Here is a 19,535-nt window from a genome sequence, read left to right on the forward strand (position 1 = left end):
GGAATAGATTTTCGATTCCCATCCCTAATTCTTACTGACCCCAAACTTGTGAACGGAAGTGTATTTTGCATGATAAATGAGTACAGGCAGTGTTTTGAGTGTCATAGTATAATTTTTTGTACTAGAACCCACGGTCTCAATCTCAGGGCGAAGGCGGGAAGCTCCAGATCACGTGGGAGAATCCTAAAGAGCTGGAGCAGTACATCAGTAAACTGCAGAGCGCCGCTGAGAGACTCTCCACGGAGAACCGCAAACTCAGGAAGTGGCACACCGACTTCACTGACAAGGTGATCTCTTTTTCCTCCAGCTTTAACCTGCGCGTTTAGAGCATCAAGGCACACATGAACATGGAAGAGCTGGCTGACTGGCTTTAGCTTTGTGTGTGTGTGTGTTTTATAGGTGGTGTGTCTGATGGGAGTGGATCTCTTGCGTCAGCAGCAGAAATGGAAAGATGGTCTTCAGGATCTCAGGACTGGATTTGCCACACTGGAGTCTCAGGTGATCACGAGTCTTCTGTCACTTCACAGTGAACGCTGCTCCACACACACTCATCTCTGCATCTGCTCTGAGTTTACGTCGCTTATTGTGCTTTCGGGAACACAACAATCTGCGCCAACAATCTTCCCAAAGTTGTAATGAGAAGTGCTTATAATCCGGCTGTTGTCAACAAAAGAGAAGTTTAAGGGCTTCTTTAAATATATTGCTATTGTCATTTTATAGTAAACATTATTATTATAATTTTTTTCTTAAATCCTTGATTTATTATTTTAGTGATTTTGTATAATGTTTTATATAATAATAATAATAATAATAATAATAATAATTTTAAAATGTTTCAGTTTAAAAAGCAACAGTTTTGCTGTGCTTGTTTGTAGGGTTGCACAAGTTGGCCAAAAATGATGTGATTATATATCAATATATATCAGTTATCAATAAATGTATAGATATATTTTTGGGAATTTACAAAGGGTACAGCAATATTAATAAATGTATACATTCATTTTTTCTTTTTTATAAAGGGTGGACAATTAAATAACATTTTAAACAAATCAATTATTTAAGAAAAATCATATTATTTATGTTCATTATGTTCAATTATGTTTGTAATAGGAACCCCGTAATGGGCACCAAAAAAATGGGTTTGAAGGATAACTGAATATTTATTCAATGTTCAATCATATTATTTATGTTCAAATTCATATTATTTATGTATACTAATTTTATTTTACAGTACAACTGTCTTAATTTCTTCATTTTTCAAAAAATAAACCATCAAGCTCTAGTCAGTGATATATAATCACACAACTTGGCATGATTTCGATCAGAAAACCAGATTTGCCCTTCTACCTTCTAAAGCAGCATCCTAACTGAGATTGAACCTGATATATGCCTTGTTAGGTGGCATAACAGTGCCTAAAATGCTGTCTATGTAGGCTCAGTGTTTCTACCATCATCCTTAAACATGCCTGGATGTGTGTGTGTGTGTGTGTGTTCAGGGGTTTCGTACAGGAGACATGAGGGCCTGGCGTCAGCACTGGAACCATCAGCTGTATAAAGCTCTCGAGCATCAGTATCAGGTGGGACTGGAGGCCCTCAACAAGAACCTGCCGGAGATTAACATCGACCTCGTCTTCAAGTAAGAGCCCTTTCCTCTTGATGCGTCTTAAAGGCCACTCAAAAACACTCAATTATTGACTCTCAAAAACTCGTGTTTCTCCAGGCAGGGGCGGCTGCAGTTCCGTCCTGCGTTCGAAGAGGTCAGGGCAAAATACTACCGCGAGATGAAGCGGTTCATCTGCATCCCGAACCAGTTTAAGGGCGTGAGCGAGACGGGAGAGGAGCCCATATTCACCTGCATGATCGAACGCAACGCCAGCGGCTTCTTGACCATCTTCAGCAAAGCTGAACTCCTCTTCAGTCGACTCACACAACTGCTGGACAAGTTTAAGGTACCGCACACTGCGCTTCAAACCCTGGTGAGCCGTCACACTGGGTAACGTCAGCGATGCACTAATGAGAAGGCCGTTCCAATTACAGGATATGCAGCAAAATGTTGCTTCCTTTTGAGATTTTAGCTGATTTTGACTATAAACAAAGGCAACATCATATCATTAAACGTAATACTTTGTATTCATAAAGGATGCATTAAACTGATCAAAAGTGATTACAAAGAATTTTATTTCAAATAAATGCTTTTCTTCAAAGAATCCTGGGAAAAAAAATATATCATGGTTTCCACAGAAATATAGTTTCAACATTGATAATAATCATAAAAGTTTCTTGAGCATCAAATCATCATATTATACTGATTTCTGAAGGATCATGTGACACTGAAGACTGGAGTAATGATGCTGGAAATTCAAAATTCAGAGTAAAAGACGCTTCTTTCAATTAATGGACCCTTTTGAACGGTACAGCATATCCTCCAAAGATAGAGCAATCCCAGAATACATTGCAAATTTCTCTTCAAATTGTTAGTTGAGGGAAACGTCGATTATAGTTATAAGTTCTGGACAAATAATTCACGCATGGTGGATTCCATTTATATTAGAATATTAGAACACAAAGGGAATTTCAGCACATAAAGGTCATGAACTGAGGTCACTTTTAAAGTGATGTTCTCGAAAACACCGTAATCACCCACCCACACACACTTCAAACCAGATCGCCTGTTTATTAGACATTACCTGTGGCTTAAAACCGAGTGAACTGCCTACCTAGATATGTCCAATGCATCACCCATGATGCCCGAAATGCAGCTTAGATCAGTGCACGAGTTTAGTGCATCAGTGTTAGCATCTATTTATTGAGTTTTTGCATTTACAAACTTTCATTCTTGAAATGCTGTCTGCTTTCAATTGTGGTTTAGGCTAGAGAACACTCTGGCAAAGGTTCTTGTGATGCTTTAATACTGTCACGGGGAATCCCTGCCCACTCGCACACAAACGCACTTCTGATTCCTGCCGCCCACACAGAGGGGAAACGGCCTGAGCACTTCCTCTTTAGCAGCATGACTGGGAAACCTCATACGAGACGTTCTGTCTGAGATGTGTGTGTGTGTCTGCTAACAGCAGATGTCCGATCATTGAGCAGGTGCTGCTTTAATTAGCTGTAGTTCACTGACAGTGATCCTTCATCATAGTTTCATTAACTTACACAAGTTGCCAACTGCATATGCATAATTATTAAGCGGCGTGTTCATTGCAGATCTGAAATGACAGCTCAGCGTTTTGCTCATTTCATCACTTCCCAAGAAAGCGACCCAATAAAAGCTTTTGCATAAAGGTTCGAGCGGTTTATTTCAGTTTTGCTCGATTGGAGTTTTTTATATGGCTAATAACAAAAGGGAAGGTTTGCAAACAAAATTTTGAGAACTCCAAAATTACACACAATCGCCGCATAATCTACAATATATGAGTTTAGTATCTGAATGAATAGGTTTCTTCAACTTCTGACCCTTTCGAAAATAAACTGGTTTTACGTCAGAACCCAATGCAGTACCAACATAATTTATTGTGCATAATATCAAAATGTCCTTAAAATCAATTAAATGTTTTAATATCGGTCAAGCAATATGCAAAATTATTAATTAATTAAAACAGATTTAACTGCAGATTTAAGTTTCTGAATGTGTCTTTGGAGCAGTGTTGTTATTTGTTAACTAAAACTATTAAAGAACGTTTTTTTGTTCATTGAAATAAAGCTGAAATAACATAAAATATTAATATTAGATTAAAAAAAAACTTAAATGAAAACTAGCAACTTTGCAACTGACTGAAATAAGAGTTTAAGCTGATGTACTAAACTTACTAAAACTTGAAATAATTTCAAGCTAAGTAGAAATATTAATAAAAAACGGATTATAAGCACATAACAAAAACACGTTATAATCAAACAATCAAAATATTAATAAATACTATAATAGTATATTAAATAATACTAAAATAGCACTGCTCCAGAGCCAATAATTCACAGGATAATTAAAGCTGATCTTTGTCGTGAGTCTGTATTTAACAGTCTGGGTTGTATTTTCTTTTATTCTAGGTAATTTTGTTCATGTGACTAGTTTCTTCTTCAATGCTTCACATGAATTTGTGGCAGAGTTTGGAATGCATGACCTTTGACATAAAGGACTTTTTTAAAGCTGTGTTAACTATACATATTTAAATGGTTAGTCACTTGTTCCTTTTTACATTTAGCATTTCCCCGACCAACCCGATTAAGATTTTTAATGTAGCTCATAACAGACGAGAGGGCTTGTAACTCATATTCTGCCAGATAAGTGAAAAATTTGAATTCAGAATCTGATGTGATCTGTAACATCAGGCCTCCTGAGCCCGGATTATAAGAGTGTTTCCCTGTGTGTCTGTGTGCAGGACTGGGTGGTTCTGGGGCAGGTGGATGTAGATGTTCTGGTGGAGAAACACCTTCACAGTGTCCAGGACTGGGAGAGAAACTTCAGAGCTCTCAAAGCCAAAGGAAAAGAGGCTGAGCGGCTGCCCAGGTATCTGTCCTGTGTGTGTGTGTGTGTGATCACACCCTGATCAGCCATTAAGGTGAGCCCTGAAGGTGTCCTGTGGTCTCCGGCACCCAGACGTCAGCAGCAGCAGATCCTTCAAGTCCAGTAGGTTGTGTGTTAGATCGAGCTTGTTAATCCAGCACATCCCACACATGGATTGAGATCTGGGGAGTTTGGAGGCCAGAGCAAAACCTTAAACTCTTCATCATGTTCCTCAAACCATTCCTGATCAGTGTGTGCAGAGTGACAGGGTGTGCACTTCCACCAGTAACACCAGTGTCATGACGGGCTGGACCTGCTCTGCAACAATCCCAGCAAGCGATGTCCGTCTAGGTTAACTATAGACCCGGTATAGTCCGGCTATGAGTAACACACTTCTAGACAAAATAACCTTGAGTTTGGTTACATGTCGTTTTTCCCAAAATAACTTGCGAGATGTTTGATATTCCATCATGTAAGCAAAGTCAACAGTGATTACAAGCTGTTCGGTTTCATTTCTTCACTCATTTCATTTCTTTATCTAATTGATGACGAGTCTATTATTGGGCGATGGTTTAGACGTCTATTAAAATTTCACTGACAGCTCAAATTTCAGCTTGTTTTAGCCTAGACGTCTGGTCTGTGTTTGGACGCTATTAGACGTGTTTTAAATGCAAAATTGCTTGCTGGGATGTTAAGTAGGTGGCACGTGTCAAATCGACGTCCACATGAATGACCGGGTTTCCCAGCAGAACACTGACCAGAGCACCACACTCCCTCCACCAGCTTGTCGTTGTCCCATAATGCATCACTTCCCCAGGTAAACGCCACACACGTACATGGCCATCTATGTGATGTAAAAGAAAACGGGAATCATCGGATCAGACGACCTTCTTCTGCTGCTTCAAGGTTCAGTTCTGACGCTCTCCTGCCCACTGTGGACACTCTCGACGGTGGACAGGGGTCATCATAAACGATCTGATTGGTCGCTTAACACAGTGTGACACATTCCTCCCATAACCATCATTAAAACTGTGTGTGGCTCGTGCCACAGTAGACCTTCTGTTGGCTCGGATCAGACGGGATAGTCTTAATTCCCTCGTGCATCAAACCTGTCGCCACTGTGTGTGTGTTCCTCCTCGGACACTGTTGGTAAATCCTCAGCACTGCTGACCGGAACGACACACAAGCCTTGAGTTTCAGAGACACTCGGACCCAGGTCACATGTTGATCACGAGAACTGATAGTTTGCTCACCATCTAATCTACCCTGACCTTAATATGTGGCCTTGTTAGGAGATGATCTTGGCTTCACCTGAGACTGCTCATAATGTTTTGGCTCATCAGTGTGTGTTTGATAAGTAGTGCTGCATTTAACACTGTGTGTGTGTGTGTGTGTGTGTGTGTAGCACAGAGAAGGTTGACTGCATCACGGTGAACTGTGAACCTGTCAGAGTAGCCGTGGACGATCTCATCCAGAAGTTGTTTGACGCTCTCCTGACGTCCCTGAGGAGATCCATCCAGGGTGAGATCAGATATTCACATGTTCAACACACACTGTTCTCATGGTGTCTTAAAGTGGCAGTTCACCCAAAAATGAGAATTAGCCCATGATTTACTCACCCTCAAGCCATCCTAGGTGTGTATGACTTTCTTCTTTCAGACGAACACAATCAGAGTTATATTAAAACATATCCTGGCTCTTCCAAGCTTTATAATGGCAGTGAATGGAGGATGAGATTTTGAAGTTCATCCATTCATGATAAAAGTAATCCATACGACTCCAGGGGGTTAATAAAGGCCTTCATTCTTTTTAAATATAAAGCTAATTTGTAATAAAATATAAATATTAGGTGCAAAACTTAAAACTCACTGAAATAATATATAGTTGAAGTATTCAGATCTCAACAAGCACAGACTATAACACACAGATCTTTCCCGTGGTGTTTATGAGATCAGATGGTCCAACACTGACCTCTGCTGGCCGTGTTTGCACAGTGTGTGTGTTCACCTGTATAAAACTAGTGTTCTGTGTGTGTGTGTGTGCAGGTCACATTCAGGTTATCGATTCATTCGTGAGCGGTGCAATGGAGACGTTGTCCTTGCGTCCCGAGAGCATCGATGAGATTGGAGAGGCCGATGCCAAACACAGCCAATTACAGTCCCAGAAGCCTGAGGTACATCACCATCAACACCACATTCACTGTCGGATGGAGAAAGTTCTTCTTCACGAAAATTCCGATTGTGTGTGTGTGTGTGTGTGTGTGATTGTGTCTGAGTTATTCTAGCCAAGAACTGGCAGCATGTAAAGATATTCTGCTGTGCTGCTGATATGTGGTGTTAATGTTGTGTTTGTGTGTGTGTGTTGTACTGATGTTGTGCTGATGTTGTGTGCAGATACTGCCTCAGTTCCAGCAGGCGGAGGACAAGAACAGGCTGTTGCGCTCCGTGGCGGGTGGAGGTCTGGACACCATCAGCTCCCTGAGGGCCAAATGGGACAAATTTGAGCTCATGATGGAGAGTCATCAGCTCATGATTAAAGAACAAGTACATATACACACCAATACACACACACACACACACACTGTTTCGTACATTTTTCTATAATAACCAATAGAATCTTGCAACCATATTTGTCTTTTTTTTTTCAATAAAATGCTGTTTCATATGCATCTTTAACTACAAGATGTCATGAACCAGTGTTGTTATCGTTAACTGAATCTAAAAATTTAAATAAAATAAATGTTAACAGAAATTCAATTAAATTTTATTTAAGTTAGTTGGCGTGGCAAATTTTTACATTTTCATTTAGTTGAAGTACTCAAATTTCTGAAACTCAAACTGAAATAAAAATATATAATATTTAAAATATAGTAATAATGAAAACTACAAAATGACTAAAACTTTAACTAAAATTAAAATGAAAACATACACAATATCAGTAGAATTTTGCAACATTTTTGTCTTTTTTCATTTACAATATTTATACAATAAAATACTGTTTCAGTGTTGTTATTGTTAACTAAAACTAATATAAATGTTACCAGAAATAAAAAATATATATAAAAAATATACATTTTTTAACCTTTATTTATTTTATTTCATTTTTTTTTTATTTCCAAGGCAAAATTGAATTTTCATTGAGTTGAAGTACTCAAATTACTAAAACTAAATCATTCAAATAAAAAAATATACATTGAAAATATAATTAATAAAAAATAAAAACTTATTGAAATATTTAATTGAGTTGAAATTACTAAAACGAAAACTGAAATATAAATTAATAAAAACTAAATAGACATATTTACAAATAATAACAAAACAAACGCACAACAAAATGACTAAAACTTTAACTAAAATTTAAGTGAAAATATTACACAATATTAGTAGAATTTTGCACTTTTTGCAATTTTGTCTTTTTTCATTTACAATATTTATACAATAAAAAACTGTTTCAGTGTTGTTATTGTTAACTAAAACTAATATAAATGTTAACAAAAATATATAAAAAAAATTTGCATGTACTTTTTTTTAACCTTTATTTATTTTATTTCATTTTTCATTTATTTCCAAGGCAAAATTTAATTTTCATTGAGTTGAAGTACTCAAATTACTAAAACTAAATCATTAAAATAAAAAAATAAACATTGAAAATATAATAAAAACTTATTGAAATATTTAATTGAGTTGAAATTACTAAAACGAAAACTGAAATATGAATTAATAAAAACTAAATAGACATATTTACAAATAATGACAAAACAAACGCACAACAAATTTACTAAAACTTTAACTAAACTGAATTTTTTAAAAATAAAAACGAATTTAAAACATGAATAAATACAATGATAGTATATTAATGATACTAAAATAACGCTGTCATGAACAAGAAAACAGTTTTTATTAAGATGACACCAATGCATTTGAATAACTCTGAGTCAGTCAGATCACTCATCAGTGTCAGAGGCATTGTTAGTCAGCGTTGTGTTTTTGTGAATTGTTGTGCAGTGAGGCTGTAAACACACTGTGTTTCTCAGGTGGAGGTGATGAAAGGGAACGTGGAGTCGCGGGTTCAGCTTTACCTGCAGGACCTGCAGAAGTTCAGAGCTCGCTGGGACCAGCTCAAACCCGGGCATGACATCATCGAGTCAGGTGACCACGAGGCTCTGCAGCGCTGCGTCCAGAACATCCGGGACCGACGGGCCGAGTTCGACGAGCTGGAGAACACGCGCACAAAACTCACGTGTGTGACTTTACTTCTGCACTCAATTCACTTCACTTCAAAAAACACTTTATTTGTTCCAGAGTGGGAAATTAACGAGTCCACGTAGAGTCACGCAAACATCATACATTAAATAAATAACACAATGTGCACGGAATACATATTAATTATAACCTGCTACAAGTGGATACCTAAAAAATAAGTCCATACCATAGACTGTAAAAAAATATGGACGACGCCCCTTCGCTCTCTTCCATTGGTGAGAACTGAAGCCGCCAGTGTCCCGATATGGCGCTGACATCTTGGGGCTTGAGTCTGCGCAGTAGCGATCTCGGGACCAGACCTGCGCAGGAAGCAGGAAGTAAAGCCACGAAATCAAGGCCCCGCCCTCACTCTCGGTGTGAAATAATTAATTATAGAAATTTAGATATTAAATCTAAAGCTCCAATCTCCTCAGTCCTCCGAAGATCCCGAAAAAAAGTCTGTTGGTGCTTCAGTGACTACTTCGCTCAGAGAACCTGTCAATCACAGCTGTCAATCATGACGTCACACCACCGTTTTTATAGCATCAAATAACTAACTAAAAACAAACTTATTTTTGAAACAGACACTTGAATTTACATCAGCGTGATAAAACTACAGTAAATGACAGAAACCACCTTTGGAAAAAAGATATTTGAAGTGTAATTAAATTGTTTAGTTGGTCTCAAGTCCCGTTGATTAACACGGGGAGGCGGGGCTTATGACCTATACTAGGACCTGCCACCGGGGGGCGATCGAGACGCTTTGGCTTCACTTTTCAGGGCTTGTGCGGCACGCTTGGTCTATACCATGTATAAGAATGAATAAATACGTAAATATATATGTGACCCTGGACCACTAAACCAGTCACATGGGTCAATTTTTTTAAATTGTGATTTAAACATCATCTGAAAGCTGAATAAATAATCTTTCCATTGATGTGTGGTTTGTTATGATCGGACAATATGGGTCGAGATACAACTATTGTAAATCTGGAATCTGAGGGTGCAAAAAAATCGAAACATTGAGAAAATCTCCTTTAAAGTTGTTCATTTATGTTGGCGATTGTGCTGCATTCACTCACACAAATACATGTTTTATATATTTACAGTAGGAAATTTACTAAATCTCTTCATGGAACATGATCTTTACTTAATATCCTCATGATTTTTGGCATAGAAGAAAAATCTATAATTTTGACCCATACAATGTATTGATGGCTATTGCCACAGATATACCCGTGCGACTCGAGACTGGTGACGTGATCCAGGGTCATATGAATATAACTGTGTGCAATTAAAAATAAAAAATAAAACAGATGACCGCCTGTGAAATGATCATAGTAAACGTGTGTGTGTGTGTGTGTCGTAGGGAGGACTGCGAACACTTCCACCTGAGCGCTCCTGACGTGTCTCTGGCGTCCGACACGCTGAGGGATCTGAAGGAGTGTTCGGAGATGTGGGAACTTTACGAGGAGTTCCAGCAGGGACTGGATGAGAGCGCACAGCAGGACTGGATTTCCTTCAGGTCACAGTCACAGAAACTCTTTCTGCACGGACGTTCAGAGTCTCTGTGTGTGAGACACAAACTCAGCGACACAGCATGTTTCATCTGTGTGTGTGTGTTTTCCCTGCAGGAGTAAGACCCACGTGTTCGAGGAGTTTTTGTTCGCGTGGCACGACCGACTGAGGAAGCTCGAGGAGCAAACCAGCATGTCCGTCAAATTGCAGAAGGAAGTGGACAGATACAAGGTCACATGGGTGGATTGTTCTGGTTGTTTACTTGTGTGTTCTGTGGAAACTCTGTATGTCAGAGCTAAAATTAGTGATTATGCTTATTTTGCAAAGCCTGCATTTTCAGTAGTGAAAATACTCAAGAAACAAGCTCAGCTGTTTTAAAAATACCACTTTCAATAGCTAATTTATTATTTAATTTCTTAATTTTTTAAGTTCAAATTGATTTGGATGGTTTATTTCAATGCAGAGTTTGGTGAAATACATCTTTAGTCAAAAACTGTAGTTTATAAGTATGTTTACAATTCAGCTATTAAAGGTCAGATGTTGTTAGATTTATTTAGAGTAACATATTATTATTTAGTTAAATTATTATTATTATTTTTTTTTACCAGCCTATTCAGACGGTAATTGTTTCTCATGGGGACGTCTGTGTAAAATAAATTAGCATTGCACTAATAAAACTCAAGGTATCTGCTAGCTGTAAACAAAATGTCTGTTATTTCTTGCACAATTAATACATTTATATTTAATTTAATAATAGGAAAATAATATACAATTTATTATTTGATATTTTAAGTTACGGCACACTCTTATTTATATAAGATACACACTTGACCTTGCTGCTTATTAGACTACTGTAATGATTTGTTGTGCAAGCCGTCATTTATATAAATGTAGACTGTATTAAATCATAATAATGGGCCTTTTCAAAAGTTTGTGCTCTTTTTTTTTTTCCTCTTTTTTTTCCCTTCTTGACAGCTTGCACTCACTGTAGTGAAGCGGTGATGTAATATTGTTTGTTTAAAGGGTTTCCAGTATTTCAGTAATAAAAGTGTCCATAATTAAAATGATTACCGTAAAGCACAACAGTTACAGTACGGTGCTTGGCAGTGGTCAAAAAGGATTTACGAAACAACTTCTGGATTGATCCCCTCTTACAAACTCAGAGATGTGGATTCTGACAGCAGTTACTGTAAATTACCACACAACACCAGTGTTTAAAAATAAAAAGTATATAGTTTAAACATGACATTCTGCAGTTAGACAGCAGTGACATCACAGACTGAAAATACCTTATGTCCCCATGAGAAACACTTACTGTCTGAATAGGGATACTTAAAATTATATGACTGTTTATTTTTTGCTTTATTAATTGTATGTACTTGTAGATGGGCAGATGAAGCTTTACAGCGGTGTGTGTGTGTGTGTGTTTTAGGCCGTAGTTCCCGTGTTAAAGTACGTGCGCGGTGAGCACCTCTCTCAGGAACACTGGCTGGATCTGTTCCGGCTCATCGCTCTTCCCAGAGGAACCACACTAGAGACACTGCAGTTCAGAGACCTGCTACGAGTGGCCCACAACATCATAGACAAAGCCCTGGAGCTCAAGGTACACACACACACACACACACACACACACACAAAAAAACTCGCCCACAAAAAGTCCTCACAAAGTAGGGAATCTCTACTTTTACTCTCCTTGTGGGGTAATTTGGTCCTCACAACTATAACACACACACGCACACACACGCACACACACACACACACACACACACACACACACTCATACACACAAAACAAACCTCACACACAAAAAGTCCTCACAAAGTAGGGAATCTCTACTTTTACTCTCCGTGTGGGGTAATTTGGTCCTCACAACTATAACACACACACACACACACACACACACACACTCATACACACAAAAAAAAACTCACACACAAAAAGTCCTCACAAAGTAGGGAATCTCTACTTTTACTCTCCTTGTGGGGTAATTTGGTCCTCACAACTATAACACACACACACACACACACACACACACACACATACAAAAAAACACACAAAAAAAAACTCACACAAAAAGTCCTCACAAAGTAGGTGACCCCACTCTCCTTGTGGGGTCATTTGGTCCTCACAAGTATAACAAACACACACACACTCACTCACACACACACACACACACACTTACACTCACTCAAAAAAAAAACCCCCACACACACACACACACAATCTGTCAAACTGTAGACTTTCAATCTACCCTCATCCGAACACTATGTCCTCACCAGGCGTCAGGTGTGTGTCTTCATTAGTGAAATGCTGCACAATACGACACAACAGCTGTTAAATATTCATGAGGAGCACGAATGATAGTTTCTGCAGTTTGATTCCCCATAAACACACAGTACTCATCCCTCTCTCTCTGAGCAGGATCTGAACAGTCGCGCTCAGGCGGAGGTCACGATCCGCGAGGCCCTGCGCGAGCTGGAATTATGGGGCGCCGGCGCGTGTTTCACCCTGACGGATTACACAGACAGCCAGAGCCAATCTCTGCGTGTCATCAAGGACTGGAGGGACACGGTTAACCAGGTGGGGGACAACCGGTGCCTCCTGCAGTCGCTCAAAGACTCGCCCTATTACCTGCGCTTCCAGGACAAAGTGTCTCTGTGGGAAACCCGACTGGCCGACCTCGACGAGTACCTCCAGAACCTCAACACCATTCAGAGGAAGTGGGTCTACCTTGAGCCCATATTTGGGCGTGGGGCGTTGCCACGGGAACAGGCCCGCTTTCAAAGGGTGGACCAGGATTTCAGGTAAGCAGGGATGCTGGGACAGGTGTGAGAGAAACGAGTGCAGAATCCCTCACCTGTGTGTGTGTGTGTGTATGTGTGTGTGTGTAGGACGATCATGTCAGATGTTCAGAGGGACAACAGGGTCACGTCTCTCACGACTCGAGCTGGAATCAGAAACTCTCTCGTCACCATCTTGGACCAGTTACAGCGCTGCCAGAAGTCCCTCAATGAGTTCCTGGAGGTAAGCCGATGTTCTTGTCTTGGTTTGGGACACGTTCTGCTGTTTTTTTCTCTCCATATAAATCAGGGATGCACTCATATAACATTTTTGGCTAATACCGATAACTTCTTTATTTTTTTAAATTCTTTATATTTGAAAGCCGATAACCGATATATTGGCCGATAAATCAAAAAGCTAAATTTTTATATAATTTTTGAGAGCCTGATTACAAAAACAAAAGTTTCACCATTAAATCCATGTCCCGAACACACAATCATAATGATGTTCTCGTTATAATTTTATGTACAGTGTGAATGACAGTAGAAATAATCAATATTAAAATATCTATTTTATATTAATCTTATATAATATATAGGTTTAATATAAAATATGCCTGAAATATATCTATTATATATTTTATATAATTTTTATATTCATATATACATATTTAAATATATATATATACAGTATATTCATATATAATACACACATTCATATACACACGACCCCTGTGTGACCCATGCAGGAGAAGCGTTCTGCATTCCCTCGCTTTTACTTCATTGGAGACGATGATCTACTGGAGATTCTCGGACAGGCCACAAACCCTACTGTCATACACACACACCTGAAGAAACTCTTCGCAGGTAACACACACACACACACACCTGTTCACTATTATCACACAAACAGCTGCACATAGAGACATGGCTGATTGTGTGTTGAAGGCATCAGCAGTGTGGAGTTCGATCCGAGTTTCCGGAGCATCACAGCCATGAAGTCACTGGAGGGCGAGACAGTGGCGCTCCAGAACACCATCAGCATCTCCAACGACGTGGAGGTCAGACCTCCGTCATGCTGTCTGTGTGGACATGTGTTACATGTTGCGCTTGGAGTCCGTTGTTTTATTTGTGATTACACAATGAAACATGCCAGATTGTGTGGACATCATTTTTGGCCAGGCTGTCATGCAAAGAAATCATGAGCACAAGAGAACCAACGAAATACTAAATAACTGATTATGTTGTAGTCAGTGAATGCTTTATCATGTGAGCTTTTTGTTTTTAGTAAAATAAAACCTGTAGTTTGCCTTTTTGACAAATAATTTTGTCAGATCAATATCTTATCCAAGTTTAGTGTTTTCTTCTTCATTCATATTTAAAAATAATAATAATAATAATTATTCATATATTGTTTGATTCTTTTATGTATAATATTCCTTTAATTTTGTGGATTTGTGTCAGGTTTGACAAATTTTATGTATATGTTATATTTAGCAATATTTTATATTTTATTCTTTTATATTTTAATATTACTTTAATTCTGTAGGTTGGTGTCAGGTCTGGCTGAGCGCTCTCTCTCTCTCTCTCTCTCTCTCTCTCTCTCTCTCTCTCTCTCTCTCTCTCTCTCTCTCTCTCTCTCTATATATATATATATATATATATATATTATATAAAAATGATATTCATTGACTTATTTATATTTATTATTTATATATATATACTGTATATATAAATCATATATAATATTAATAAATATATATTTAATATTCCTTTATTTGTGTGGGTTGATGGCAGGTTTGGCTGAGTGCTCTCTCCACAGAGATGAAAAACACCCTGAAACATCATCTGTGTGAGTGTGTGAATGCTGGGAAGAAAGGAAACGTGGACCCCACACGCTTCCCTTCTCAGGTAACACACACACACACACACGTTTCTTCAGAAACACCCTTGAGTTTCTGCGGTTGAGCTGAAGTGACTGTGGAGTGTTTCCAGATCCTGTGCTTGGCGGAGCAGATCCAGTTCACAGCGGATGTGGAGAACGCCATCCGCCAGCAGAACCTCCATCAGCTGGAGCAGGAGCTCAGCGCCAAACTGGAGAACTACACCAGTGTAGACACCAACACGGACGACACTGCAGGTACAGTGTGTGTTTAAACCTCACCTCACTCAAATCTGATGAAAAGTGTTCAAAAATTCATACAGGTTTGAAACAACTTGAGGGAGAGTAAATGATGACAGAATTTTCATGTTTAAGTGATGTATTCCTTTAGTACAATTATGTTTTTTTCACTTCTAACACTTCATGTGCTAGATTTGTGATTTTTCTGGATTTTTTTGGTTGATATTCTGTCTCTATCAGTTAAAATAAACCTACCATAAAAATTATAGACATTTCTTTGTAAGTGAGTGAACTTACAAAATCAGCAGGGGATCAAATAAATTTGGGAACGTCTGAAATTGGGTCCCGGCAGGTTCAGTTCTGAGATGTGGAAAACACCGGATCACGAGCTGATCTCGTGAGCAAAGTTCTCGCTTCACTTTGAAACATGCAGCACAAATAGACTATATAGTTTGATAAGGGCACAAAGCCATGTCACGCTTTCGATATTAGTTAGTTTGACAAATACTTTGCCAAAGCAATGGTGCAAACTTCAGAGATCTTTCATGTTATTGTGAGAAGTTTACAAATATGTTCTTTTCATTGTGCCGCCATAGTCTCCGTAATTAATGGGAAAAACTATACATAAATATATATGTATATATATGTATGTATATATATATATATATATATATATACAGTACCAGTCAAAAGTTTGGAAACATTACTATTTTTAATGTTTTTGAAAGAAGTCTCTTATGCTCATCAAGCCTGCAGTAAAAACAAACAAAAAAACAACAGTAATATTATGAAATATTATTACAATTTAAAATAATGGTTCTCTTTTTTAATATACTTTAAAATGTAATTTATTTTTGTGATGCAAAGCTGAATTTTCATCAGCAAGTACTCCAGTCTTTGGTGTCTTATGATCCTTCAGAAATCATTCTAATATGATGATTTATGATCAGTGTTGGAAACAGTTGTGCTGCTTAATATTTTTTTTATAACCTGAGATACTTTTTTCAGGATTATTTGATGAATAAAAAGTTAAAAAGAACTGTATTTTTTTTTTTATAGAATCTTTTGTAACAATATACACTACCGTTCAAAAGTTTGGGAACAATAACTATTTAAAAAAAAAAGAAATTAGTACTTTAATTCAACAAGGATGCGTTAAATTGATAAAAGGTGATGGTAACGATTTATATTGTTAGAAATGTTTTTATTTTGAATAAATGCTGTTTTTATGAATAAATGCTGTTAACGTTTTACTCATCAATGAATCCTGAAAAAAGTATTCCAAAAAAATATATTAAACAGCACAACTGTTTCCATCATTGATAATAACTGAGTATCAAATCATCATATTAGAATGATTTCTGAAGGATCATAAGACACCAAAGACTGGAGTACTTGCTGATGAAAATTCAGCTTTGCATCACAAAAATAAATTGCATTTTAAAATATATTAAAAAAGAGAACCATTATTTTAAATTGTAATAATATTTCATAATATTACTGTTGTTTTTTTGTTTTTTTTAACTGCAGGCTTGATGAGCATAAGAGACTTCTTTCAAAAACATTAAAAATAGTAATGTTTCCAAACTTTTGACTGGTACTGTATATATATATATATATATAAATGTATGTCTGACAAAAATCTCAAAATAATAATCATAATAATTGGCTTTATATAAAATAAATAGGCATCTATGGTATGTCCTCATTTTGATGTAGTAAATGTGTGTGTGTGGGTTTGTTCAGAGACACTGCTCTGTGTGTTTAATTTCTTTAATGCGAACCTGAGGGGTTTTTTTCCTCACTGCCTCTAATTCTCTGGCTGCATATTCACATCGTTTGCTAATTGTCATATTAATCAAACAAATAAAGCGATGTGAACATCCATAAAGCTCTTCAGTCCATTTATGAGCTCAGGGGTTTATTCACTGAATCTTCAATAAGACTCTCTATAAATTCGAGTAAATGGATCTTCTGACACTGTTAACTGTTATTATGGGTAATTCTGCTTATTAGTCACTCAGGGAAAAACTGCTGCTGCTGATCCATTACAAACACTTCTAGCCTCTTCATAAGCCTCTGTTTAACAACAACACCTCTGCTCCCAATCAAATCTGTACTTCAAGTGTGTGTGACTTCATTATTAGTGCTTCAGCAACAACAGTCATTAGCTGCTGATGCGAGTCTGATTCTGAGTTTCTGCTGGTTTTGTCCTGTAGAATCAAGAGTTCTGCAGTTGAAGCTGAAGGCTCTGATCCTGGACGTGATCCACAACATCTCAGTGGTTCAGAGTCTGAGAGAGGCTCAGATTCACACCACCGACGACTGGATCTGGAAGAAACAGCTGCGATTCTACCTGAACTCAGACCAGTGCTGCTCCATACAGATGGTGGACGCTGAGTTCAGCTACACCTATGAGTATCAGGTGAGGGTCACGTGATCAGCACAGAAATCTGACACTGAGCCTGATTGTGATGCAAATTATTACATTGTTTAAATTAAGCTAACTGTGATTAGTATATGTACATTTCTGAAACACTTAAGACAGTTTCCTCTGATAACAGATTGTAATGTGGACTCATGCACTTTCTGTAAAGCTGCTTTGAAATTATGTGTATTGTGAAAAGCGCTGTACAAACACACATGAACTGAATTTAATACACACCTGTAGACCTACACTGGACACATTACAAGGGATGCTGGTTCAGTCTCACATGAAGGCTAGAACCGAATCCTCAGGCTGACTCTCTGTCTCTCGCTTTCTTTCAGGGCAACGCTCCTAAACTGGTACACACACCTCTCACGGATAAGTGCTATCTGACACTGACACAGGCCATGAATATGGGTTTGGGCGGGAACCCCTACGGCCCCGCGGGAACTGGCAAGACCGAGTCCGTCAAAGCCCTGGGAGGATTGTTTGGCAGACAAGTGCTGGTCTTCAACTGTGATGAGGTACACACACACACACACACACACACACACACAAGTGCTGGTCTTCAACTGTGATGAGGTACACACACACACACACACACACAAGTGCTGGTCTTCAACTGTGATGAGGTACACACACACACACACACACACAAGTGCTGGTCTTCAACTGTGATGAGGTACACACACACACACACACACACAAGTGCTGGTCTTCAACTGTGATGAGGTACACACACACACACACACACACACACACACACAAGTGCTGGTCTTCAACTGTGATGAGGTACACACACACACACACACACACAAGTGCTGGTCTTCAACTGTGATGAGGTACACACACACACACACACACACAAGTGCTGGTCTTCAACTGTGATGAGGTACACACACACACACACACACACACAAGTGCTGGTCTTCAACTGTGATGAGGTACACACACACACACACACACACACACAAGTGCTGGTCTTCAACTGTGATGAGGTACACACACACACACACACACACACAAGTGCTGGTCTTCAACTGTGATGAGGTACACACCAGGGCTGTAGTACTCGAGTCCGGTCTTGGACTCGAGTCCGGACTCGAGACCGCTTTTCTATGGTCTCGGACTTGTCTCGGACTCGCTGGTATTCGGACTCGGACTTGTCTCGGTCTCGGCCACTGGTCTTGCCAAATATGGCTTTTGGTCTCGACCGAGTCCAGGTTTCTTTATTATGTTCCCAGTAATCACACATACGTCGCCGCGATATTAAAACAATATATTATTGGAGGGAAAGTGAAACACTGGCCACCTAATAACTATGGGCATTTCGGCTCTTTTTCGTGAGCCGGCTCGTGTCACTCAGCTCACTGAAAGAGCCGGCTCTTTTGACTCACAAACGGCTCTTTAAAAAATAAATGTTTAAATAAACTCGCTGAAAGTCCACCGCTAGTGCAACGTGAATATTCATATTTTTAATTGTCCATAACACCCCGAAAACTAGCCTGCTTGCCTTGCACATCTAATTAATGGGCAAAGTTTTCCGACTTTTTTTCTTACCTTTCTTTCTTTGCCTCCACGAGTGGTATGCGCAATGACTGGCTGTTTTAAAATATAGCTAATATCAAAACAAAATAACCCAGCTCATAACTTGCAGGTTTGCTTAGTGGCAAACTTTTTTCATTTGATTGCTTCAGCCGCCACCCGCCCGAATTTAATTAAAATATTATTTTTTTGTCACGTCATCCGCCTGATCCGCGGTTTATCCGCATCTCGTGTGTGTGTGTGTGTGTGTCTGTGAGTTGGCTCGGCCCTCCCTCATGCAGTTTAATTGGTTGACATCGCGTGTATGATTGACAGGAACAGAATGTAAGGCTGATCAGACAGTCGAAACGAATGTGTAGTGCTCCTTTAGGCCTATATAATTATTATTTTTTTGTTGTTC

The 19,535-nt window shown here is 38.6% G+C and overlaps 1 protein-coding gene across 1 annotated transcript in view; it reads left to right on the forward strand.

Annotated features, from left to right (window-relative positions):
* Positions 1-19,535, forward strand: part of dync2h1 (dynein cytoplasmic 2 heavy chain 1) — a 116,378-nt gene that overhangs the window by 18,475 nt on the left and 78,368 nt on the right. The window contains exons 15-34 of the mRNA XM_084127081.1: positions 126-287; positions 400-498; positions 1,497-1,636; positions 1,721-1,949; positions 4,377-4,504; positions 5,907-6,022; positions 6,547-6,674; positions 6,895-7,044; positions 8,535-8,740; positions 10,112-10,267; positions 10,377-10,491; positions 11,693-11,863; positions 12,682-13,064; positions 13,152-13,284; positions 13,790-13,907; positions 13,989-14,101; positions 14,838-14,951; positions 15,036-15,180; positions 17,382-17,587; positions 17,932-18,114. Of these exons, the coding sequence (XP_083983207.1) occupies positions 126-287; positions 400-498; positions 1,497-1,636; positions 1,721-1,949; positions 4,377-4,504; positions 5,907-6,022; positions 6,547-6,674; positions 6,895-7,044; positions 8,535-8,740; positions 10,112-10,267; positions 10,377-10,491; positions 11,693-11,863; positions 12,682-13,064; positions 13,152-13,284; positions 13,790-13,907; positions 13,989-14,101; positions 14,838-14,951; positions 15,036-15,180; positions 17,382-17,587; positions 17,932-18,114 (3,195 nt within the window). The remainder of the gene's footprint in view (positions 1-125; positions 288-399; positions 499-1,496; positions 1,637-1,720; positions 1,950-4,376; positions 4,505-5,906; positions 6,023-6,546; positions 6,675-6,894; positions 7,045-8,534; positions 8,741-10,111; positions 10,268-10,376; positions 10,492-11,692; positions 11,864-12,681; positions 13,065-13,151; positions 13,285-13,789; positions 13,908-13,988; positions 14,102-14,837; positions 14,952-15,035; positions 15,181-17,381; positions 17,588-17,931; positions 18,115-19,535) is intronic.

Source organism: Abramis brama (genome assembly GCF_963993115.1).
Source record: "Abramis brama genome assembly, chromosome: 10".
Taxonomy (NCBI): Eukaryota; Metazoa; Chordata; class Actinopteri; order Cypriniformes; family Leuciscidae; genus Abramis; species Abramis brama.